General features: G+C 43.7%; 1 protein-coding gene across 7 annotated transcripts in view; it reads left to right on the top strand.

Moving 5' to 3' along the window:
• PLB1 (phospholipase B1) overlaps positions 1-25,987 on the top strand; it is a 171,572-nt gene that overhangs the window by 65,965 nt on the left and 79,620 nt on the right. For all 7 annotated transcript variants that reach the window (XM_084828588.1, XM_084828589.1, XM_084828586.1 and 4 more), the window contains 5 exons: positions 9,227-9,278; positions 11,387-11,467; positions 13,767-13,832; positions 15,872-15,972; positions 19,131-19,212. In XM_084828588.1, coding sequence (XP_084684714.1) covers positions 9,227-9,278; positions 11,387-11,467; positions 13,767-13,832; positions 15,872-15,972; positions 19,131-19,212 — 382 coding nt within the window. The remainder of the gene's footprint in view (positions 1-9,226; positions 9,279-11,386; positions 11,468-13,766; positions 13,833-15,871; positions 15,973-19,130; positions 19,213-25,987) is intronic.

The raw sequence follows: 25,987 nt of genomic DNA on the forward strand, positions 1-25,987 counted from the left end.
TTCAGCTTAAATTGAAGAACGTAGGGAAAATCACTAAACCATTCAGGTATGACCTAAATCATATCCCTTATGAATATACAGTGGAATAGATTTAAGGGATTAGACCTGATAGACAGAGTGCCTGAGGAACTATGGATGGAGGTCTGTAACATTGTTCAGGAGGCAGCAACTAAATCCATCCCAAAGAAAAAGAAATGCAAGAAAGCAAAGTGCTGTCTGATGAGGCTTTAGAAGTAGCTGAGGAAAGAAGGGAAGCAAAAAGCAAGGGAGAAGGGGGAAGATATATCCAACTGAATGCAGAGTTCCAGAGAATAGCAAGGAGAGACAAGAAGGCCTTTTTAAATGAACAATGCAAAGAAATCAAGGAAAACAATAGAATGGGGAAGACTAGAGATCTTTTCAAGAAAATTGGAGATCTCAAGGGAACGTTTTGTGCAAAGACGGGCATGATAAAGGACAAAGAAGGCAGGGACCTAACAGAAGCAGATGAGATTAAGTAGAGGTGGAAAGAATACACAGAAGAACTATACAGGAAAGATCTGAATGTCCTTGATAGCCATGATAGTGTGGTCACTGAACTTGAGCCAGATATCCTCGAGAGTGAAGTCAAGTGGGCCTTAGGAAGCATTACTAACCACAAAGCTAGCGGAGATGACAGTATTCCAGCTGAGCTATTTAAAATCCTAAAAGATGATGCTGTTAAAGTGCTGCACTCAATATGCCAACAAATGTGGAACACTCCACAGTGGCCACAAGACTGGAAAAAGTCAGTTTACATTCCAATTCCAAAGAAGGGCAACGCCAAAGAGTGTTCAAACTACCGTACAATTGCTCTCATTTCACATGCCAGCAAGGTTATGCTCAAAATCCTACAAGCTAGGCTTCAGCAGTATGTGAACCGAGAACTACCGGAAGTACAAGCTGGGTTTAGAAGAGGCAGAGGAACTAGAGATCAAATTGCCAACATTCGCTGGATCATGGAGAAAGCAAGAGAATTCCAGAAAAACGTCTATTTCTGCTTCATTGACTACGCTAAAGCCTTTGATTGTGTGGATCACAACAAACTGTGGCAAATCCTTCAAGAGATGGGAGTACCAGACCACCTTACCTGTCTCCTGAGAAACCTGTACGAGGGTCAAGAAGCAACAGTAAGAACCAGACATGGAACAACCGATTGGTTCAAAATTGGGAAAGGAGTACGACAAGGCTGCATATTGTCGCCCTGCTTATTTAACTTATATGCAGAGTACATCATGAGAAACGCCGTGTTGGATGAATCACAGGTCGGAATTAAGATTGCCGGGAGAATTATCAATAACCTCAGATATGCAGACGATACTACCCTAATGGCAGAAAGCGAAGAGGATCTAAAGAGCCTCTTGTGGAGGGTGAAAGTGGAGAGTGCAAAAGCTGGTTTGAAACTCAACATTAAAAAAACTAAGATCATGGCATCTGGCCCCATCACTTCCTGGCATATGGAAGGGGAAGAAATGGAAGCAGTGACAGATTTTATTTTCTTGGGCTCCAAGATCACCGCAGACGGTGACTGTAGCCATGAAATTCAAAGACGCTTGGTCCTTGGGAGGAAAGCTATGGCAAACCTAGGCAGCATAGTAAGAAGCAGAGACATCACCTTGCCGACAAAGGTTTGTATAATCAAAGCTATGGTTTTCCCAGTAGCAACGTATGGCTGTGAGAGCTGGACTATAAGGAAGGCTGAGCGCCAAAGAATTGGTGCTTTCGAACTGTGGTGCTGTAGAAGACTCTTACGACTCCCCTGGACTGCAAGGAGGTCAAATCAGTCAGTCCTAAAGGAAATCAACCCTGACTGCTCATTGGAAGGACAGTTACTGAAGCTGAAGCTCAAATATTTTGGCCACCTAATTCGAAGAGAAAAGTCATTGGAAAAGACCCTGATGCTGGGAATGATTGAAGGCAAAAGGAGAAGGGGACGGCAGAGGATGAGATGGCTAGATAGCATCACTGATGCAATGAATATGAACTTGAGCACGCACGGAGAGAGCAGAGGACAGGAAGGCCTGGCGTGCTGTGGTACATGGGGTCACGAAGAGTCGGACACGACTTAACGATGTAACAAAGTTTTTACTGCCAGGGAAGGGGAGAGGTACTTGTGGGTTTTTCTGCCTCAGATGCCAAAAATAATTTGGCTGGCCTTGGGCACCATGTACTTTGACTGGGGGTGTGGGGGGAGAGGGGTGCCACTTGTTGCTCCTGCTCAGGCAGCAAAACACCTTGCGTTGGCCCTGGGTGAGTTGATCCTCTCTGGACAGGATGAAATTCTGCATACATTTGTGATAAGGACCTTTATGATGTCCCTACTTTCACTTGGAGCTTTCTTGCAGATATACATTTTTTTCAGCACAGTTACATTGGCTAGGGCAGGGGTGGGGAGCATGTGGCCCCCCAGATGTAGTTGGACTCCAACTCCCATTGACCCCAGCCAACATGACCAATGGTCAGGAATGATAGGAGCTGCAACCAAACAACATCTGGAGGCCCAAATGTTCCTCTCTCGAAGACACTAGGGATAGCAACATTTGAATTGACCCTAGGTTGGTCTGCGTCAAGTGTTCTTAAGTGCATATACCCTTGTACAGCTTTGCTGCTGAGTTTACTTTAAAGAAAAAGGAAGGAAAGAAAAGGAAGGTACTTACCTCTTCTCTGGCATTTTCCTCCTCAGAAAATATGAGAGTTTATTTTTCCTTTTTGAATAATAGTGATCTCTTGCATGGCAGTCACATATACACACTGTACTATACACACTGATACTACATAATAACAGTAATTTTTACTGGGGTGATAACAGACAATAACAGAGTGCAGGGCTGATCACTCTGGCAGTTATCATCACCATCATTGCTTTTTGAAAGTCATTATCTCCACTGGCAGAGTCCTTGCAGTTATCTGTTCATTGGCACACAATAACATTTATGCATCAAGGTTTCCCCCCTCCCCCGCTCCCCAAAGGTAGATTATTAAATAACAAATCTGTTCTTCCTGAACAAGCTGTACTGTTGAAGGTTCACATTCCCTTCCTCAGGTCTGCTTCACTGCAACCCTTCAGGATAGAGAAATACAGCCAAAAAATGGTGGCCTGGTGTAGATTTCTCCCCCTGCCACTCTGTAACCAGGGCTGGCTGGCTGGCTCCAGGTTTGGGGAGACCCCTTTGTAAGATGTTGCCCAGTGAGACCCCCAAGTAGGTGCTGCTGCAAGTGGACAGTGCAGAGGAAGGGGCCTCTGGAGGGGACCCAGTTGTCCTGGGGGACAATAGTCCTGGCTGCCATAGGAGAGGGCAGGTGGAGGTCGCTGATGGTTTTCCTCCACAGCAGTGACAAGTCAGAGGTCAATGGTGACCCAAGGAGCTGAGGCCTTGGCAATTGACCAAGAATGTCAACCCCTGATGCCAACCCTGTTCTATAACATGGAGTGAAATGAAGGAAAACAGTCCCAGCTCCAGGTTTTTGAGGACCCCCAGGCAAGACACCCTTAATTGGGCCCCTTCCTCAATGAAGCTATCTTCTTGCCACCGTTGTCCCCAGCTCCTGTTGCTCTTCCTCCTCTTCTTTCTCATTATTGTTACCGCTTGCTTGACAGGCAAAGAGTCAATGAGCAAGTAGGCAGTGGCATCTACTGCTCCCTCTTCTCACCATCACTTTTGTCTGGACCAGAATGAAAGGCAGATGAACAAGCCTGTTGCAATCATGAAAGGGAGGAGCAAGTCCAGGGAACTCTTCTCAGTGGGCCTCTGCTGGGATACGGGCCCTCAGCATGAGCCCGACTGTGCCTACCCTTGGCAGTTGGCCTTGAGGAAAGCATACCCGATATCCCAATGTCATCACGCCTATATCATGTCAGTAGTAAGGACAGGGCAATACACAACACTAGCACAAGTTAAATGTGGATTCATTATAAATGATTAAAGAATGAAAAGTAACTGTTCAAAAATGATACTGTACTACAGTTGTCTAGTCGCATTACACCTTCTCAAAAACAGCAGATGTGTTTGATCCATGTAATTTATTTATTCAAAGCATTTTTACCCTGCTCTTCAGCTGAAAAGCTCTCAGCACAACTTACATAAGACCAATTAAAAAATAAGACAGCCCATAGGCTTACAGTCTAAAAGACACGACCCCAAAGGAAAAAAGGATGAGGAGGTAAGAGCAAAACAAACTCTGGCACCAGTTCTTGAAGTGACGTAGTAGTTCTTATAATGACCTGGTATCGTCATGTACCACTCCATGCTAAATGCATTATGAAGAAAGGGCACAGTTCAGGATCAGGTTGGAGAATATTTAACAACATTTTAATAGCTAAGTTTTGCAGACTCCAAAAAATTACACCTGAATTAAGGAGCTAGTTGAAGAAATCTCAGAACAGGGCTGCAGCACTGATCAGTCAAAAGGTTTTCTATTAATCTAATGGATTAATAAATTTTAAAGGTGCTCCTGGTCTTTTGTTTTGTTTTGTTTTGTTACAACACTTATTCTCTCTTTCCCATCAACAATGTCTGTTTATAAAAATACATGAATATCATTCCAAGATACGAAGTTTATATATGATATTATTTTGCTTCTCGTATTAAATGGTAATTCAAAATAATTTTTGTATATTGATTTTAGAATTCCCTGAGGAAGGACCATTGAAATCTTAAATGTATTGGATTACAATAATCATATTTTGTTCTTGTTTACTCCATTGCTTTTTCATCTTTGCCTGTCTGTTTGGGAGTTCCCTATTTGTTTTTTTTTTAACCTATTTTTAATACAAATACTTAAACTGCAGGTAGCAGGTGCCATCTTAGGGCCAAACCAGAGATTACTTTTAATTTTTACTCTAGAGTAGGCACAAGGGCTCCAATCTGGATTAGGACCCTAGTATGTGGGGGTATGGGGCTTTAACCTTCTCCCCACCTCCTCTATGGGCCTGTTCCGGATCACACATACATACCTGCAATTTCTAATGTGAAATAGTGATAAGTTTTGCTCAAACAAACAGGAAGGGTTGCCCATTCTGCAATGGTGCCTGCTGTGACACAGTGCCCTGATTCAGACATAATGGGAAACAATGATTTCTTCCTACATAAACAAGCCACTGTGAGCCTCAGGCTCAGACACGTTTCTTCCTCCCCCTCCCCCTCTTGCTTGCCAGAGGAGGAGATTGGCAAGCAAGTCTGAACTCAGGCAACTGTAATTTGTTTAAATTGTGGTTAGTGAGAAGAAGTCAGGATGTGAAACTACAGCTTGATCCTGGCTGGTTCTCACAAACCATAGTTTAAACAAAGCCTAGCTCCCCAAGTTAAAGAAGAAGAAGCAGATGCTTCCAATCTCCTCCTCGGGTGCGCAAAAGAGGATGTGTGGTGGTGGGCAAAGCACTTGAGCCTGGGGCTTGTGGCAGTTTGTTCATATAGCAGAAAACCAGTTTCCTTATTAAATGCAGATTTAATAAGTTGATCAATTAAAACTGATATGAATAATTGACTGAGGTTTGTTGAATCAAGTGATAGTGCTGTCCCAGACCACCTTTGAAGGAAAGCAAGATTCTAGCAGTCTGTACTTCCCTTTGAAATTATGCTTCCATTCATTTAAATTCTGTCCCTGGGAAGGCATTAGAAAGAACCCATCATAAATCAATGTTTGTAAGCATCTAGGAGAAGTTGCCGTGAGATGGTTAAGAATACATCATGCTAAACTTGCAGTTGCCTGCTTTGGTGTAGTAATTCAGTATATACAGCCCTGATACTACCAATGATAATTTACATGTGGCATTTGTTGAGGTAAATATGAGAAATGCAGGTTGTATGACAGGTATCCAGTTTGTTGGAAAGCCACTCTTAATTCCAAGCACTAGCAAGTAGTGGGTCTCTGGGAGAAGGTGATGAATGGTGTTCTAAAACAATCTGTCTCCTTGAAGCGGAAGTGCTTCCTGTGCTGCTGCTGCTGCTGATGTTAAAAGAGACATAACACAGTATACTACAGGCCCAGCTGCTGTTCAAGGATTCCACTAATTACTTGATTTAATGCTACAATCTGCAGATTGTACAAAACTGGGACTCCAAACACCACAGGGAACAGGATGGAAATTCAAAATCACCCTGAAAAATTGGAGCATTCGTTTGTAGGGTTATGCATGACATTTAACTTCTTTCTTTTTTTTGGAAATGTGAAGCATTACATACTAGAAGGGAAGGGAAGCCCCAAAGGCATAAATACAAAATGGGTGTAGCTGTAGTGGGATTGGTTAGGCTAGGACACCATGGAGACGCTTGCTTTGGGAGGTTATATTGAATCATGAGGTGAATGAAGGCCAATTCTCAGGACTGTCTCCAGCCAGTAATATATAATGCTTGGTCACACTCACTTTTTCCATGCTTCTGTGAGTGCCAGCAAATCTCTACTTGGAGCAGTATACAAAAATGCTGATCTGTGCCAAGTATTATGGGTGCTGTCAGCCTACACTGGACTGCCCCTGCACACAGCAATGGCTGTGACAGCTAGAGGTCAGCACCAGCAGCTGCTGCAGAAATCAACCCTGAGCCAACAGTGTAGCATTGCTGTAAGCAAAACAAGTGCCATTTTTAATAGCATGAACAGATGTCTTGTGTGCAAGATGCAGGAGGTAATCTGCTTTATCTAACGCAGATTAGGTCCCAAATGGTGTATGCATTTACATTTTTGGTAACTGAATTTTAAGAGAGGATTCAAACATCATAGAAGTTTGAATTCTATGGAAAGAATTCAGAGGAAAGCCAAAGGATAGAGAAGATAAAGAATTGGAGGTTTGGGAAATATGAGAAAAGGCTGAAAGAACTGGGCATATTTGGCATCAAGTAAATAAATTAAGGGGGATGTGGTAGCAATGTCTGAGCATCTAAAAATTAACTATAATTCCTTTCTACCAGGAAGGAACAAGGAGCAATAGGTTCAAGTTGCTGCAGAGTAGTTTTAGAGCACAATTCTAAATATTACCTGTCTACTCAGAAGTGTGCCCCATTCACTTCAATGGGACTTACTTCCATATACATGTGTATACTATAGAATTGCAGCCCTAGTTAGGATATCAGCGACAAAACCCTAATTGAAATGGGACTGCTGTTCTCTGGGTTTTTTTTTCCAATGACAGGGGATGAGCATCTGTAAGGGGTGCTTTAAGGCTAGAGAATTCTTGCCATTGAAGGAGTCTGGATTATTGTCATCTCTCCCAGTTCTGCTAGATTAAGGGAGTTGGAGACAGTATTTCATGCCTACAAGTGATAGCATGTAACCACATATTTTAGCCCAATAGAAACTGATGATCAGATCTGTTCTATTATTTATTATCTGAGAAAGCAGATCTGTAGATGCACTCCTGCCTACACAAGGTATTCAAGATGCAGAAACAGGAAGAGTGGTAATAGCCTATCTTTCTAAACTGCTGTTTGAATATTAAAGCAAATTTTAGCTCTGGGTGTACTACTAGTTGAATGAAGTGACTTTTTGTGGACTGATCTGTGGACTGGGGAGGAATCCTCACAGCAACGGGTTTGGTTTGCTCTCTGCTTTGTTGCACTTTTTACTGAAGTTGTATCTGCTCGGTCTGGGGACACATGGGGCTTGAAAATCTGCATTATTCCAAGCTAACCTGGGGCTCTGGGCAGGTCACATGGCAGTTTATCGTGAACTGTTTCGGTGGCTACTGGGTGGAGTCTCATCCATATCATCACCTAGAGAGCCTGTTCCCTCCCACTCCCTCCCACTTTCGCCTTGTTATGCACTTTCTGCTTTCTCTGGCCAGTGTGTGTGTGTCTGGCGCCTGCCTCCCCTACCTATGCCCAACTCCCCCCCCCATTTTTTTATTATTTCCCCTCTAAAACTGCAATAGCACAATAGTGACAGGAGTAAATGTGCAGAACCTTGTTTTCATTTAACGTGGGGTGGTGGAACTATCAGATGGAGTAGTTTCTTCCTGAGGGGCTTTGCCCTGCCTCCATAATTCTGTTTGTGCCTTTCAAAATACTTTAGAAGGTGCACTTAAAGCATGTTTTTGCTTAGCTGCAACTGCGATCGGCACTATTCAGTGTCCTGCTGGTGATGTGGTGTAATTTTGCTGTAGCGCTATAGCGAGTATATGTGTTGATGTACAAATGCTCTATTTCAGTGTAGCACTACAATGAGTATATGTATTGCTGCATGAATAGCTTTTAAATACGCAGTTGCGGAGTCCCACAGTAACTACTTCAGGAACTGTGATCTTGCCAAGTATATGTATTCCTTAAGGCACTTTTACCAGTGTAAGACTTAGCCCCTAAAACCCTCTGTACTAGCTTGTCCAATAAATATGCCTTATTTATCCCGCAGTAATGACTTTAAATGTCCAAGATCTTTACAGTCTACAGGTGGCTGTCGTTTATGTATGTATGTATGTATGTATGTATGTATTTATTTATTTCTATACTGCCCAATAGCCGAAGCAATCTGTCGTTGGTGAACCTGGAGCGCTTATGGGTTCATGATGTAGTGCTAATGTGCTATTTTGCTGTTGCGCTTTTATGCCTTACTTTTTAAAAAAGTTAGAGGCTGCTCGGTGGAGCACACCTATACTTTGCGGGGATGGAGTTTAGTGGTAGGCAAGGTGAAGTAAATACCATGAGGTACCTCAGAACTCCTGAACTGCCAGCTACTAAATGGTGGAAACATCTGGGAAACACAGGCAAGGAAACATTGGGGAAATGCCGCTTGAACGGTGTCAGTGCAGTCACAGCCAGGTGAAAGACACCACCACCACCCCGGGCAGGACTGTCATGCCGAAGTAAATGCAGAGGGTTGGTGCACACCATAACACAAGTGCAGACAAGCCGAATTAAGGAAAAGAATTGGACTAAAAGTAGTCTCAGAAAACCCCTTTTTTTGGCGCAAACCTCCTGGGTGATTGCAGGATGGCCATGACATCATGTGCCCCAAACAACCTCCAAACAAAGCAAACTCATAGCAAAACCCCTGTGGGGATAACCTTTGGGTTCTTTGTATTAGCCTCCCTGCCACTGTGTTAATTCATTGGCATGGCAACTCAGATTGCCATGTTGCTTACAAAATCTATCTGTGGATTGAACCTTGTATCATTTGAATTAGTCTTCCTTCCACCATATTCCTAGGAATGTCATTCCAAATTGCTACGTTGCTCACAAAATTCTGATGCCCTTTTTATGTATATGTGCTTTATATTTAGAGACGTTCTATCTCAAGCCAGAAGACTAATAGACTTGATGAAGACTGATTCTGTGAGTTTCTGCTGATACAATTAAAAAAAATGTTTACTGTATCTTACAAGGCTATGTCCAAGGGGTGGGAAGAGGGTGGTTCAAGTCTTTAAGATGGCATTAAGAGTTGCAAACTTTAATCAGTTAATCAAGATTACTTGATTTAAAACATCTTCATTGACTAAAAAAGTCATCCCCAATTAATTGAGCAACACATTTTTTAAAAAGTTAATTATTTTAATATAAGTTCCTAAAAACAAAGCAGACTATAGGCACTACCTTAGAAGAGGCATCCCTCTTTCTTTCACCCTCACACAAGATGGAATGCCTCTTTGAAAATGGTGCCTGCTGTGACATGGGCCATTTAAAAACAAAGTAGGTATGTCATTCCTTTAATGCTATTGTTTTAGGTTTTCAGTCGTATAATGAAAATTGTTTTAGTCATATACAAATTTAGGCAGATTTAATCAACCAGTTAATTGATGGAATAAAACTAATTTGTTTAATTGACTCAGATTTCTTTAATCCGGTGAGTGACCTAACAGAGTTTCAGATATGGCTCGCTACTTCTTGCTCCCACCTGCTTTGCATTGCAGCAGCACCTCAGTGTTTCCTGAATAGACCTTTTTGTAGCATGCTGCCAATGCATGCGCTGTACAGTTAAAAAATGTCAGCAGCTGTGGCAAAAGTTTGCACCAGCAGACAGCAGGAAAGTGGGAGAAAAGCTCTGAAGGGGGCAACAACTGGAAGCAGCTGGGGGTATCCAGACTTCTGAATCTGTTTGGGGGTGGGAGGGTGCTGTTGCACTCATGTCCTGCTTGTGGGTTTCCTACCGACAGCTGGCTGGCCACTGTGTGAACAGAATGCTGGACTAAGTCATAATGCTAGATCCAGCATGATCAATCATGGCTCTTCTTATGTTCTTATGGGTCTTGAAATGTATATCTGAGACTTGAATTAGCTCGCTTTGGACGGCTGTAGTACAGCTACGAATGGCCCGGCAGAACATCAGGCAAAAGGATCTGAGTAGGTCACCTATATAAAAACAAATGGAATGTCAGGCGTATTGCTATGACGTATGGTTGAACATCTAACTGTTTAAGAAGACATAGAGTATAGCTATACTACAAACATATAATAGTGGTATATCAGTTTCACTGATGCAGCTTCACCCAAAGAATTCTGGGAGTTGTAGCTTGGTTTGGAAGCTGAGAATTCGGTTCCCAGGAGAAAGGCAGTGACTGCCAAACCAATTGTGCAGGTACGCCTTGTGGGTTAAGTAACTCACATAGCTGCTAGTTGGGCAATGCCTTGGGGCCTCTCAAGAAGAACACAGTATCATTGCACTCTAGCATGGTGGCTGCCAGGTGTGCTCCTGGAAATCATTCAGGTATCTAATAACATACATGGGAAATGTTAATACACCCACTGAACTCTTCTGAATCTAACAAGTCAAATGTCTGGGGATACTTCTCAGATTGCATTAAATCAATTGCATCTTAATAACCATGACTTAAATACAGCACAGCATTTGGCTAGCAGCCTTCTGTTCTCCAGTGTTATATCTCAGCAATATAAGATACTGGGGTGTAAAAGACTCTTGTAATTTTGACAGCTAGAAGTGACTCAGATAGAAGCCTTGCAACCTATGATCTTTAACAGGCAGTAATGGGGATTGAGTCTAAGGCTTTATACATGCAAAATATAACCCCTGTTATTAAGCTTCAGCTCTTAGTAGATGTGGGGCATAGCCCTTGGGCATATCCCGAGTAAGAACGATCAAGTACATTGGACGTGCTCGTTAAGACAGAAACTGGTTCCTGATGTGACAGTATTCATTCAAACATGTAGATGACATTCCGGCAGCATCAGTGCTTTGTAGCAATTGGTTTTGAAACAGGCCACTGCAGTCTGAACCTCTGATTTCTTATTTTACATAACTGGATGGTACATGAAGCCCTCATTTCGGATTGTTGCCCTGGTTTCCTAGGTTTTGTACCAGTCCAAAAGAACAAGCTAACTGTGCCCCTGAAAGAAAAATTTAATTAATCCTTTCTAGGCTGCTGGTTCAAGTATTTTTTTTCCTTCTTGCTTTTCATTATGTCTCTCCTTCTTTCTCTTGAATGTAGAAAATAAATTTCCAGGAAGACTGGAAGCTCGTGACACTTTTCATAGGCGGAAATGACTTGTGCGATTATTGTAAGGATCCTGTAAGTTTCCAAAGGTTTTAGAGCCATTCTGACCTAATATAATTGTATTTCCCCCCCCCCAAGATTATTTGTGCACTTGAATGCTTATCAGTACATATTTCCAAGTGGTAATTGTGAAAATGCCTCCAGGATATATGTGAGGGCATGTAAGGACTGGAACTGCTCTTCTCATTATTTAATTTAATGTTGGAATGACTTGATGTAATCTCATTCCTCCTGAATAATGTTCAGGTTCAGCCTGTTGACAACATCATGATGCATGATGCAGGAAGGTACCCAACCTCTTACTCAGAAATTCTAACAAAGTATCCTGGCATATCCATATTCATAAAAATCAATGATGTTGTAGCTTTCTGTCTGAATGAAACTGCAAAGGTTTATACTGGAACTGGCTCTGGAACCTGTGTAGTAGGTAAGTTGCTAATGACACATTGCTGACTCCCTCTCACCTCAGTGATTAGTCCAGTCAATGAAGTCACTACTTCAAGGATGGCAGCCATTCTTACATGCCGGTGTACATATTTCAGTGATGGCAATGGTGCTCCATAGTTGAGTCAATATCTGATAGGTTTGAGTATTCATGTCTCTATGCAGGGCCTAGAGGTCATTCAACTTGAGGCTGATATTACATAAAATAATATCTTGGAGAATTCCCATATATTTTTTTATTGTTGCTATTTTCATTTAAAAGATAACTTTCTGTTGATAAAGCCAAATGCCTAGATAACAGATAATAAATTGGCAAGCCCTGTACATTTATTATGCCATTGCTGTTTGGATCCAGCAAATCTAAAAGTCTACCACTTTGTCTATATGCCCCACTGCAGTTTTTCAGATCAGCCAAGATCTGATCACCAAGTTAGCATATCAAGCGCATATAGGGAAATGTTATATGCCAATGTTTTCTGTTTTACACTCACCAAAGCCTTCAGAAATGTTAAACATCTATATTTGGGCTGGCTTTTTGGTGGTTTAGATTATAATTACGGAGTATTTGGGTGGCACCTCAATTCTACTTCTAATTGTTTTTAAAATGTTATTTGGAGGTTATTTACACATAAAAGAGCTTTTCCGTGTACATGATCTCTGTACGCTCCTGATGTCTGCATGTTCAATACTTCCTCATTCACTTTGCTAGCTGGAGCGACTCAATATACATGTTCCATTGCACATGCAAAGTTACCCAAGGTGGTGAAGTCAATGGCAAAGCTAGCACACAGAGCTCTATGAGTATATTGGAGTGTACATGAAGCTTTGATTCAGGGTGCTTCCAGACAAGCCTTTCATCTGGCAATTGCCTTACCTCAAAACACAAAATTTTATGGGGGCTGAGTCCAGATATCTTCCTCCATTTATAACCCTCCTGTATTTTCCAACTATTTCTTCCATCTTTTTTCCTACCAGAAAAAATCCGTTCAAGAGGAAAAGGCTAAGGGCTCCTTCACACTGAGCCCTGCAATTGAGATTGCTCCTTCATGGAAGTTTGAAGGAGCAATCTTTACATGACGCCATGATCCTCCAGGGCGTCTCCTGCACTACATGCCCTTTGTTCCATTTTTAAATAGATTGCAGATAATGAGCTATCAAATTACCCCGTTGTGTTCCACTTCAGTTTCCTCTGTGAAAAGAGTAAAAGCAGCAAGAAAGGGAGCGAGATCAATGAAAGATATGGAAGACTCAGTTGTGGGGAGAACAAGAGGGGAAAGGGAGGGGGGAAAGGAAGCATGTGAAAAGGGGAGTCATGATCCTGCATTTAAAATGGAAGCAGAAAGCCCCATTTTAAATGCAGAATTTTAGGCTGGTGTAGAGATGCCCTAAATAGGTACATGATATCTTTTGATCGGTAGTGCTAGGAGTCCTCCGTCTGGAAGCACCCTCATTCTCCACATGTTTTATGTACCATTATCCCTCATTATCTTTGGATTGTGCAGATAAAACCCCCCCACTAATTTACTAAGACCCCAACTCGGCTTAGGTTCTTAATGCTTATCTTATATGTTTGCAATGCAACATGAATGTAATGTCATCTTTTGTGTTGCTGTACTGGAAAGTCTGTACAAACAGTCCCATACTCGGTTTACTGGCACAGTAAGTCTTACAGCCACTTCTCACAAGTTCTGATTCCTGAGTACAAAATACATGCTTATTATATCAGTTATAAAGGATGCATACTAGTATAAATTGCTGTTTTCTCCTTCCAAATATACATGAATAGCAAACTGATTGGGAATGAACTGGAGCAGACTATGATGAGCAGACCATTTTATACAAAACTCACCACTACCCCTTTCTTTCATAGGTACAATATTCCCCTGAAAATTTCACAAGCAATATACAGACAGCTTTGGACATACTCCATAAAGAGGTATTAAAGGAAACTTTGCCACCCAAGCCAGTGAGAGAAGAATAATGAGATGCTGAATTGCTAGTAATTCAGATTGCTTTAAAACATTTGTGTATTTTTTTATTTATGATGGAGATTCTAACCCATCTTTCAAACACGTTTCCAGGATGGCTTACAGGAAATCAGAAACATCAGAAAAAAAAAAATAAAAACAAACAAAATATAGTAAATCTATATATACTTAATATAAAGATCTGGGTATAAAGACAGCAGCAGAGATAAAACAGGTTAGATTAAAATGACCAGGAAAGCTAAAAGGTCTTATTCTGAAGCTGAAATGACATCAAGCAAGGGTTCAGGTGAGCCAGCTTGGAAGGAGAGCATTCCAAATTTGGGGTGATATTTCTTCAGTAACTACCCACCACACTTCAGATGGTAGGGGTACCTGGAGGAAGACATCTGCTGAAGATAGTGTACAAACAGGCAGTCGTTTGGGTACGCTGGACCCAAGCCATGAAGGGCTTTAAAGGCCAAAACCAGCACTTTGATTTGGGCCTGGATGGAGACAGCTTTTGACCCCACAAGCCCTAATGTGGCTTGCCAGGCACTTGACAATGACTAGGTTCATATGACACAAATCTAGCTAATAAGCCATGGTGGCTTGTTAATCACCCACACACATGCTGGCTGATTTCCCTAATTACCCTCACTGGGCACAGGTTATCATGATATCTGAACCCAGTGAGTGTGGGTGGCTTTGGTAGTTAACCCTTCAACAGACTGTGGGTTCTAGGAGGTTAACAAACCACCCAGCCACCCACCCTCACTGGGTTTGGATGTCATGACAACCCATGCCCAGCGAGGGTAATTAAGGAAATCAGCCGGCATGTGACCAGCACATGCAGGGGTGGTTAACAAGTCACCATTGCTTATTAACCACCCTTGTGTCATGCAAACCGGCCCATTGTGTCTCCCCTGCCCCCCACCATCCAACATCTTGTTTTTTTCACTCAGAGGCAGGCATCAACTGGAGGGTTATCAAGCCTTTAGTGGGTTGCCATACATGGCTAGTGGGCTGCATTTGACATATTGTTCAGGTCTGTTCTAGAGAATTACTGAAGCGATCATATTACATCACAGACAGAAAGCCCAAACAGACATTATTTCTTCTTCTTTCATTTTTTGGTGCAGGGGGCCCAATCTATATTGGACCCTAGTATGAGGGGAGGAGGGCTTTAAAAGCCCCCCCCCCCGCTATGGACTGGGGAGCTCACACCTGCAATTTCTACTGCAAGTTGGTGATCCATTTGCCATATGGATCACTATTTTCCAACTGAAATAGCAAGCATAGGGCCCCAATATATATTGGGCCCCTCCACCTACTGTAGAGTAACAGTGGGAAAAAAAGATGCAGCTACTAGCTAAGACTTTAAAGTAATGTCTGATTTGGCCCTGTGTGATATGACATAGCTGCTTCCCGGTGGTGAGCACAGGTTTAAGGGGGTTCTTCCACAGTGGTTTGGTGCATGATTTGTCCTATGCTTGGCACCCCATATTGTGCATCTAGGTGCCTTCTTAATTTCTGGTAACACACTGTGATATCAAGACACTGAAAAGAAGGCCTTCTCTTTCTTAGCTAGGAAACTGCTCTCTGCAGGAATGTCATGTCTATGAATCAGCCTCTTCTCTGGCAAAGAAGGTCGCAGTTTTGATACAATTCCTTCCTATGTATTCAGTGACACTTAAAATCTTAAGAACTATTTATCAAGGAAGAGCTCTTAAGCTTAAATTAGGAGTGCCAGACTATGGGCCTAGCAAGAGACTTGGAAAACAATGAAATTAGAATATTTATCTTCCACAGAGATAAAGCAGAGAGTAAGCATTGTCTGTAATGTAGGATTCCTTGTGAAAGATGTCATGTGGATGCCCTGCCAGTAATTTCAGCAATTCAACATGTACTGTGCAGTTTGGGACAATTCTATGTGATACGTTTGCCACAGGACCATGTGCGTTGGGAAGCTGGTACACCCATATTCTGTTTTATGTTTACCTCTTGACAGGCCCCTCGAACTTTTGTGAACCTGGTGACAATCCTTCACATAACAACACTGAGGAAATTGTATCAGGAGAAGCGTGTTACCTGCCCAAGATGGATAATGAGGTTGGAATGAATTGACATAGGTTTTGCTACAAACCAGGAAGGTCCGCAATGTCTCTGGTATTTGTGCTCCGTCTGAAAGCTAGGCAATCACTTTGAGTAATTCCGAATGGCTACCTTGTGCAAATATACACATGTTTTCTGTGTAGATGTAAATATACAGACCTGGAAGGAACACAGGTCGAAACATCTGCAGTGACACGAAAACTTTCTTGTAGTGTCAGTTCAGTGTTAGAAATGCCAGTGATAGGAACAGAGGAACCGGCTTTATACTAAGTCAGACCATTGATCCAGCCAGGTCCGTATTGTCGACACCGAGCGGCAGCAGCTGTCTAGGCTTTCAGATGAGGTCTTTTCTAGCCCTCCGAGTTCATTGGCCTCTGACCATCGATAGGGTTGCACCCTAAATTTGCCTTTCTTTAAACAGCAAAGAACTATGGCTGGTTCACACAAAGATCTAACTGCGTAAAGCAGCCTTTCCCCAATCCGGTGCCATCCAGGTGTGCTGGAGTACAGCGCTAATAGCCATGCTGGCTGGAGACGATGAGAGTTGCAGTCCAACTCTTCTGGAAGGTGCTAGGTTGGGGAAGGCTGGTTTAGAGCACGTATGAAGTGAGGGAGCAAGATCCCACCCACCACACCTCCCAAGGTGCACCTGCCTTGCCTCTGGGCCTACCTGCGGCCTGAATGTTTTATTTATTTATTTATTGCATTTATATTTATTTATTGCATTTATACCCCGCCTTTCTCCCTCTTGCAAGGCGGCTTACATTATCCTCCTCCTCACCGCTGTATCCTCACAACAACAACCCTGTGAGGTAGGTTGGGCTGAGAGTCTGTGACTGGCCCAAAGTCACCCAGTAAGCTTCCATGGCCGAGTGGGGACTAGAACCCGGATCTCCCGGCTCCCAGTACGTCACTCTCACCACTACACTACACTGGCTCCTACACTACACTACACTGAATGTTGGAACAGGACCTGCACAAAGAGTCAGAGTGAACTGATTTGATTGTCTTGGCTTACAGTTATAAAGAGCAGTGGCCATCAGGTCACATCCAAGATGATAGTTCATAATGAATAACAGCCAATGCATAGAGAAAGTAGTTAATGCCAAAGACAGTTCTGCAGTGCATCCAGGGTGTCTGAGAAGCATGTCTAAATTATATTGCCTTGCAAATCAAAATGCATTTCAATGGCAGTGATGCTAGTGCACACACAGAGAAACGGTCTGCATAAATCACTGTGTACTTGGCTTAAAGCCAGTATGATTATTCTTCTGGCCTTCCTAACCTCTAAACTCTTGCATATAATGAATCAGTGCATTTGGGAAGGGTAAGAAAGGTCACAGATATCTTGAGATAATCATTTTTCTAAGAGATCAGAGAAACCTATCTCTAATCTCTGAGGCTCTCATCCCAGACCTTGTCTAGTGATTAGGATCTTCTGATAAACCTGTAGTTGCAGTCAATTACTTTAGTTAAAGAGAAATTGCATAGAAAGCAAAGAAAGGCAGTACACACCAGTCACATCAGTCTTTCTGCTGAGGAAATACTCTGTGTTCATCAAAATAAGAATGCTGATTATACTCTAGGACAGAACTTTGTGCAAGAGAGACAAAGGTGACCATGGTGTGTTAAGAAACGTCAGAGATAAAGAGTGCTTGTCTTCTGATTGACTGAATAAGACATAAGCCCATTTCATGTGGTCAGAAACCACATAGATTGACGGAATGGAAGGGGAGCAGAATCACACGCTCTTTGTCCACAGAGTCTACATGGATATAGCCACACAGAGCCAGTTAATGCATGGAGATTAAAATGGGTACAATTAATGTATGGAGATAAAAAAAAAAATGAGCATGACCCCCTTACACACCTTCAGGTAAAAGGGCTATAGACATTTTGGTAGTCCACAAGTCTGAAGCAAGTCCAGTGATTTATTTTAAAATGAGAGGTTCTGGGGCTCTGTTTCCCTCTAGTTAAGCCTTCTGACTTTGGAGCCCTGACTTCTCCCAAAGATGTGGAGACTGCCTGTGGTTTCCTGGTGGTGAGAGGCTTAGATCACACGCACCATCACTTCTATCATCTATCTATCTATCTATCTATCTATCTATCTATCTATCTATCTATCTATCTATCTATCTATCTATCATCTATCATCTATCATCTCTCTCTCTCTCTCTCTGCTTCACATATTCCAGAGCTCAGTTCTTGCATTGAAAGAAGGCTACAGACCCAACACCTGCTGAGAACTGAGGGTTAAATTCTACTGTTACAGATAGGTATATGTGAAAACTGGGTATATTCAATGTCCCTTCTCGTCCAGAATTTATTTGTTCTGAAACATTTTACTCTGCTCTGCTATCTGCAAGATAATCAAAACAGTTTGCAAAATTTACAGTAAAACAATAAGAACAATGTAATATAAAACCAATCAGTTACCACTAAACAGAATATTGCAGCCACGTAGTTAAGCATTTTGAGAGGAGCCAAAACCCTTGAAAATAAAATGGCCTTCACTGCAATTTTCTTCTCCTCTGGAAGGCATTCCAGGGTCTAGGTGCCATGACAAAAAAGGCACTGTCCATTGTGCCCACCCACCAAACCTCCACTGGTGGAGGAACACAGAGCAGGACCTCCTGTGTCAATCTTAATGTTTGGGCGGGTTCATGTAGGAAGATGCCAATACAACTGCTGCCCAATTCTGGGAGGACGACAGATTATTTTCTCCATCATTCAGGGCTGGGGGAAGACATATGGCTTGGGGCACTCTCTTCTATAGCCAAAGAGAATAGAAGTACATGACCTCCTTCCTTATTGTTGTCGGGTAAGCGCAGAGTATTTCTCCACCTTCTTCCTTTTCACTGACTGCTATCTCCTCTAACTTTTGATCATTTATATTGGTATTTCCCCCCACAATAACTTAATTTGCAATGGGATGTAGCATCTGACTCATCCTGCAAGGAAGCCATTAGAGCTGGGAGAGAATCAGATACATTTACTCCTACACAGAAAATAAAGCTGGTGGAGACATGCAATTGCAGTTTAAATGCAACCACAACAGGACTTTCAGTTTTTCTTATGCCTGACAGAAGGGAGAAAGGAGAGGGATGTGTGGCCAACTTTAAGAACCATGTACCCCCCTTTTCCCCCTTGCCTAGATCTGTGTGTCCTTGTGTTTTGAACCCTGATGATAACTCCGCTGAAATTGAGATGCTCAAGTCCTTTAACAGAAGGTATCAGGTAAGGAAGATGCATTGTAGAATTGTGGAAATTATTTAATAAACTTCCTATTTATTGCCCCTAGAACCAGCTCACCAAACCCATCTTCTGAAAGTGACAATTGCAAGCAACCATCAAATGGTAGCTTTGTTACATGAAACAGCCATCATAGCTACAATGCACAAATCCTTCTTAGTCCACTTGCCAATGGGATCATAGAATCTTAGATTAGTAGGGTTGGAAGGGGCCTATAAGATCATCGAGTCCAACCCCCTGCTCGATGCAGGAATCTAAGTCAAAGCATCCCTGACAGGTGGCTGTCCAGCTTCATCTTGAATGCCTCCAGTTGGGAGAGCCCACTACCTCCCTAGGCAATTGGTTCCATTGTCATATTGCTCTAATGGTCAGGAAGGTTTTCCTGATGTTCAGCCAGAATTGGCTTCCTGTAACTTGAGCCCTCGGTCCTGCACTCTGGGATGATCGAGAGGAGGGAGTGATGCCATCAGCTCTCAAGGAGGCAGTGATAAGACCGCTTTTAAAAAAGCCCTCCTTGGATCCCCAAGTCTTGAACAACTTTCGCCCAGTTTCGAATCTGCCATTTTTGGGCAAGGTGATTGAGCGGGTGGTGGCAATGCAGTTGAAGGCACACTTGGAAGAAGCTGATTATCTAGATCCATTTCAGTTGGGCTTCAGGCCTGGGCATGGGACAGAAACGGCCTTGGTCGCCTTGGTAGATGATATGAGGAGGGCTCTGGATAAGGGTGAATGCTCCTTCCTTGTTCTCCTCGACCACTGAGTGGCTTTTGATACCGTTGACCACGGTATCCTGCTGGACCACCTGGAGGGGTTGGGCATTGGAGACACCGTATTACGGTGGTTCTGGTCCTTCCTCTCTGGAAGGTACCAAAGGGTAGCACTGGGAGAGGAGGTTTCAAACCCGTGGCTGCTCATCCAACCCTTGTCGGGTGCCACAGGGTTCCATCCTCTCCCCGATGCTATTTAACATCTATGTGAAGCCGCTGGGGGCTATCATCAGGAGGTTTGGGGTGCGGTGTCATCAATATGCGGATGACATGCAGCTCTACCTCTCGTTTAAATTAGGGTTGTACGAAACACTTACCTGGTTTTGTCCAGGGACATCCGCAGTGGGGGGGAGGCACTCCGTCCCTCCCCCTGAAATCCTTGACAGGGGGGAGACGATCCGTTCCTCCCCCCCGGAATCCTGCCTGGCCAGCTCTGCTCTGCGGCCAGGCCACAGAGCCGCCGGCCGGGCCAACCCACAGCGGGGCCTCCAGCCGCTGCCGGGCTGCTGCGGACGCAAATGGCGTCCTGAGTAGGGGACGCCATTTGTGTCCCTATGGTAGCCCGTGATAGGCTACGTAAATATTTACGTAGCCTATGACGGCTAAAGCGGGAATGCAAATGGTGTCCCCTACGCCATTTGTGCCCCCATTTTCTCCATGATAGGCCATGTAAATATTTACGTAGCCTATGACGGCTAAAACGGGAATGCAAATGGCATCCCCTACGCCATTTGCGTTCCCGCTTTAGCCGTCATAGGCTACGTAAATATTTACATAGCCTATCACGGGCTACCATAGGGATGCAAATGGCGTACCCTACTCAGGACGCCATTTGTGTCCGCAGCAGCCCGGCAGCAGCCAGAGCTGCTGCCGCCGCCGGAGCCAGAGCCACACTCGGAGCCGCAGCCAGGTAGGCTCCATTTCGCAGGGCTTTCGCGGGGTGGTGGGGTGGGTTGCTCCGTTCCGCTACGGATTCCGGGGGGCTGAATTCACTGGAATTCGGCCCCCCTGGGATCCGTGGCGGAATTCTGTAACATCCCTAGTTTAAATCTTCACCAAGGTTGGCTGTAGAATCCCTGTCCAAATGTCTGGAGACGGTGAGCGGCTGGATGGGGAGGAATAAGCTGAAGCTGAACCCTGATAAGACCGAGGTACTTTTGGTGGGAGACAAGAGGAGGTTGGGGAATGTTGACCTGGTGTTGAATGGGGTACGGCTACCCTTGAAAAACCAGGTCCACAGCCTGGGGGTCATTTTAGACTCCTAGCTGTCCATGGAGGCTCAGGTGTCGGCTGTGGGCTGGACAGCGGTGTACCAACTCCATCTGATATGGTGGCTGCGCCCGTATCTTCCCGACCATCTGCTCCCATCGGTAGTACATGCCCTGGTCTCCTCTCATCTAGACTACTGTAATGCACTCTACGTAGGGTTACCTTTGAAGACGGTTCGGAAGCTGCAGCTGGTACAGAATGTGGCGGCTCACCTGATTAAAGGCAGCCACCGCCGTGATCACATCACTCCAGTGCTGAAGGAGTTGCACTGGTTACCAGTTGCTTTCCAGGCCAAATTCAAGGTGTTGGTTTTGATCTTTAAAACCCTATATGGTTCTGGCCCAGCCTATCTTAAGGAGCACCTCCAGCAACACCAGACAGGCCACTTAACAAGATCAGCCTCGGATGGCCTTCTCTCTGTCCCATCAGCCAGGACAGCTAGGCTGGTGAGGACGAGGGAGAGGGCCTTCTCTGTGGTGGCCCCCACTCTGTGGAACTCCCTCCTGAGGAACTCCGCCATGCCCCCTCTTTAATGAGCTTCCGCTACGCATTAAAAATGTGGTTGTTCAGGCAGGCATTTGGGGCGGGTTAGGGTATTTTTAGAAATATGATGTTTTAAAGTAGAATTTTATTGTTTTACAATTGTATTGCTGAACATCGCCCAGAGTGGCCGGGTTACCGGCCAGATGTGCGATTAAGAAATTCAATCAATCAATCAATCAATCAATCAATAATAAGATTCCCCTCTGTGACAACCCTTCAGGTACTTGAAGAGTGTAACTGCCATGTGAACTGGTCATAGTTAATGGGTGTAAGAGATGGCAAGCTTCTCTGTCCCTGGTGACCATTGTATTCTCCAGATAGTGGTCCAGCAGGCGCCAGACATGTATGTTTCCCTGTAAATTGACTTTCTCATGAGTGGTCAGGCTCCATAATAGACTTAACTTACTGTAGCTCTATAGAAATCCAGGATGGGTGGAAGGATATGACTGGCAGGTAATCTTCACAAAGCTATGCTAGTTTCTGAGTTTGGAATTATTTATTAATTTCTTATGAGATGACATTTTCTGTATAAATTTATACCTCATCTCGTTCTTTTTTAAAACAAGTGGAAACAGAATGAGACACATTGTGCAGAAGCATATTTGCACTGGGCAATTTTAACATTTAAAAATGTCAAAATTACATTTTCTCTGCTCCTCACTTTCATTTGAGTTCTTCCCTGAAGTATTGCGCATCCATATGTAACCCTGCCAAAACTGGCTTTGTTGTTGTTGTTGTTCAGTCGTTCAGTCGTGTCCGACTCTTCGTGACCCCATGGACCATAGCACGCCAGGCCTTCCTGTCCTGCGCTCTCTCCCGGAGCGTGCTCAAGTTCATATTCATTGCATCCGTGATGCTATCTAGCCATCTCATCCTCTGCCGTCCCCTTCTCCTTTTGCCTTCAGTCTTTCCCAGCATCAGGGTCTTTTCCAGGGAGTTTTCTCTTCGCATTAGGTGGCCAAAATATTGGAGCTTCAGCTTCATTATCTGTCCTTCCAATGAGCACTCAGGGTTGATTTCCTTTAGGATGGACTGATTTGACCTCCTTGCAGTCCAGGGGACTCGTAAGAGTCTTCTCCAGCACCACAGTTCGAAAGCATCAATTCTTCGGCACTCAGCCTTCCTTATAGTCCAGCTCTCACAGCCATACATTACTACTGGGAAAACCATAGCTTTGATTAGACGGACCTTTGTCGGCAAGGTGATGTCTCTGCTTCTTACTATGCTGTCTAGGTTTGCCATAGCTTTCCTCCCAAGGAGCAAGCGTCTTTTAATTTCATGGCTACAGTCACCGTCTGCGGTGATCTTGGAGCCCAAGAAAGTAAAATCTGTCACTGCTTCCATTTCTTCCCCTTCTATATGCCAGGAAGTGATAGGGCCAGATGCCATGATCTGAGTTTTTTTAATGTTGAGTTTCAAACCAGCTTTTGCACTCTCCTCTTTCACCCTCAACAAGAGGCTCTTGAGATCCTCTTCGCTTTCTGCCATTAGGGTGGTATCGTCTGCATATCGGAGGTTGTTGATAATTCTCCCGGCAATCTTAATTCCGATCTCTGATTCATCCAACCCGGCATTTCTCATGATGTACTCTGCATATAAGTTAAATAAGCAGGGTGACAATATGCAGCCTTGTCGTACTCCTTTCCCAATTTTGAACCAATCGGTTGTTCCATGTCTGGTTCTTACTGTTGCTTCTTGACCCTCGTACAGGTTTCTCAGGAGACAGGTAAGGTGGTCTGGTACTCCCATCACTTTAAGAATTTGCCACAGTTTGTTGTGATCCACACAATCAAAGGCTTTAGCGTAGTCAATGAAGCAGAAATAGACGTTTTTCTGGAATTCTCTTGCTTTCTCCATGATGCAGCGAATGTTGGCAATTTGATCTCTAGTTCCTCTGCCTCTTCTAAACCCAGCTTGTACTTCCGGTAGTTCTCGGTTCGCATACTGCTGAAGCCTAGCTTGTAGGATTTTGAGCATCACCTTGCTGGCATGTGAAATGAGCGCAATTGTGCGGTAGTTTGAACACTCTTTGGCATTGCCCTTCTTTGGAATTGGAATGTAAACTGACCTTTTCCAGTCTTGTGGCCACTGTTGAGTGTTCCAGATTTGTTGGCATATTGAATGCAGCACTTTAACAGCATCATCTTTTAGGATTTTAAATAGCTCGGCTGGAATACTGTCATCTCCGCTAGCTTTGTTGTTACTAATGCTTCATAAGGCCCACTTGACACAGGTCAAAAATTATGTTGTTCCAAGACTTTACCCTTTGTGGCTCTAAAATCATAAAGTTGCTTTAAAAATATCAGACAAACCAAATAGTCAAACATAGGGTATTTTAATTAGAAATTGTGGAAATAAATAAATTGCAACAGGAATCTATCAAACAGTAAATTTCCAAATTCTTTGGTACTGCTCCAGGAGGGTACACTAAATACACAGAAAAGGACAAGGGCAAAGAAACCCGCAAGAGATTTCTACAACAACAAATACGTCATATAAGTCCTCAACACAGTATAGGCCCCAGCCTCCTGGAAACCTGAAAAGGACTCTTTACTGGGCCTTTGCTCTGTAAAGTAGGGGTGCAGAACCTTTTTCCGCCCAAGGGCTGATTTCCATTTTGGAGAAGAAAAAATGCTAGCATGTTTTTGCTTAAGGGTCTTACTTCCAGTAACTAAGCTTTAGGAGAGGCATTTAAACTTTTTAGAATGGGGTAAAAACAGGACAATACCATGGAAATATTGAAACGATTGGTGCTTGGGAGGAAGGGATGCGGGAAGGGGACATGGCCTTCTAGGGACCTCTGGAGGGCCAGATTGGGACTCCTGAAGGGCCAGATTGGGACTCCCAGAGGGCCAGATTTGGCCCCTGGGCCAGAAGTTCTGCACCCATGCTGTAAAGCTTGGGCCTGTACTCTGTAAAAGTAGGGAGAAGCCTCTGTCAGTGAATCCTAGGCCAGAGGCCTTCTCCTGTATGTGGAGTTTCTTCTTCTGCTGGCTGCGCTGACTTGGGTATTTCTCCCCACCCTCTCTGATACACAGTAAACTGAACCATCCATCGCACTCGTTTAACAATATCTTAAATAATAGATAAATGTAGGCCTGTAGGCCTCAGCAAAGTGCTTCATTTACACTTCTATAACAAAGCATTTTTTCCTTCTGTCTACATCACAAAACAGCTCCTATCAAGGAGATCCTATGGAGTTCCTTACTTGGGAGTCCAACACATACCTGTAAAATTAGAGGCAAGTCTTAGGGTTGTATTCATAAGTCCCATTCATTTCTGTGGGTCTACTCTAAGTAGGAGAAACAATGGGTACAACCTTCAGTCAGTAAATCCCAGGCCATTTCAGAGAAGCTTTCGGGGGCTGCATTCCAGCAGTGGGTGGGCCACACGCAAAATGGGAAGTGCCAAAAATACCAGCATAGTTTAGTTTCAAGCTCTTCCTGCCAGGAACTGAACCCTTGGGGAGGTATTACCACCTTTTAGAATGGGAAATAAACTGCACAAAAGCCAGGCAATCACCAAATGATCAGTGGCTGGGGGAAAGGGTTGGGGCCAGGGGAAGGGGAAGGGAGGACCCCAGCGGGTCACGTTTGGCCCCCAGATGGGCAGGATTTGACCCAAGGGCCTGACGTTCTGCATTCCTGCCTTACAGGCAAATAGCTCTTTGTTACAACTACATTTGGTGGGATTGGGGCCAAAAGTTGCAATCCTATCCAAAGTTACCTGGAAGTAAGTCACGTTTAATTCAGTGGAACTTTTAGGTAAACATGCATAGGCTTGCGCTGCACATAGGCTGGCCCAGCAAGCTGTAGGACTGGGTAATCAAAATACTGTAGAAAAGGTAAATAATAATATTGGGCCTGATGAAGAAACCAAGTAGACTGGGGTACTTGTTTATCTGGAGCAAAATTATCTTAGCTGTCTATAAATCCCTTAGAATGGTCTAGGAATATGTACCTTTCCAGATGTTGTTGGAATGCAACTCCCATCAGCCTTAGTCAGCATAGCCTGTAGTGAGGGGTGAAAGGTGTCGCAGCCCAACAACATTTGGACAGCCACATATTCCCTATCCCTGCCTTAGAAACCTGTAAGTGAAAATCTCTATTTGCTGGCATAATATGAAGAAGAATTATATAGCAGCTTCTCTCCTGAATAGTGGTTGAAAGGACAAATAGACT

Source organism: Heloderma suspectum, chromosome 1, assembly GCF_057233095.1.
Source record: "Heloderma suspectum isolate Gila_16-S chromosome 1, 16-S_ref, whole genome shotgun sequence".
Classification (NCBI taxonomy): Eukaryota; Metazoa; Chordata; class Lepidosauria; order Squamata; family Helodermatidae; genus Heloderma; species Heloderma suspectum.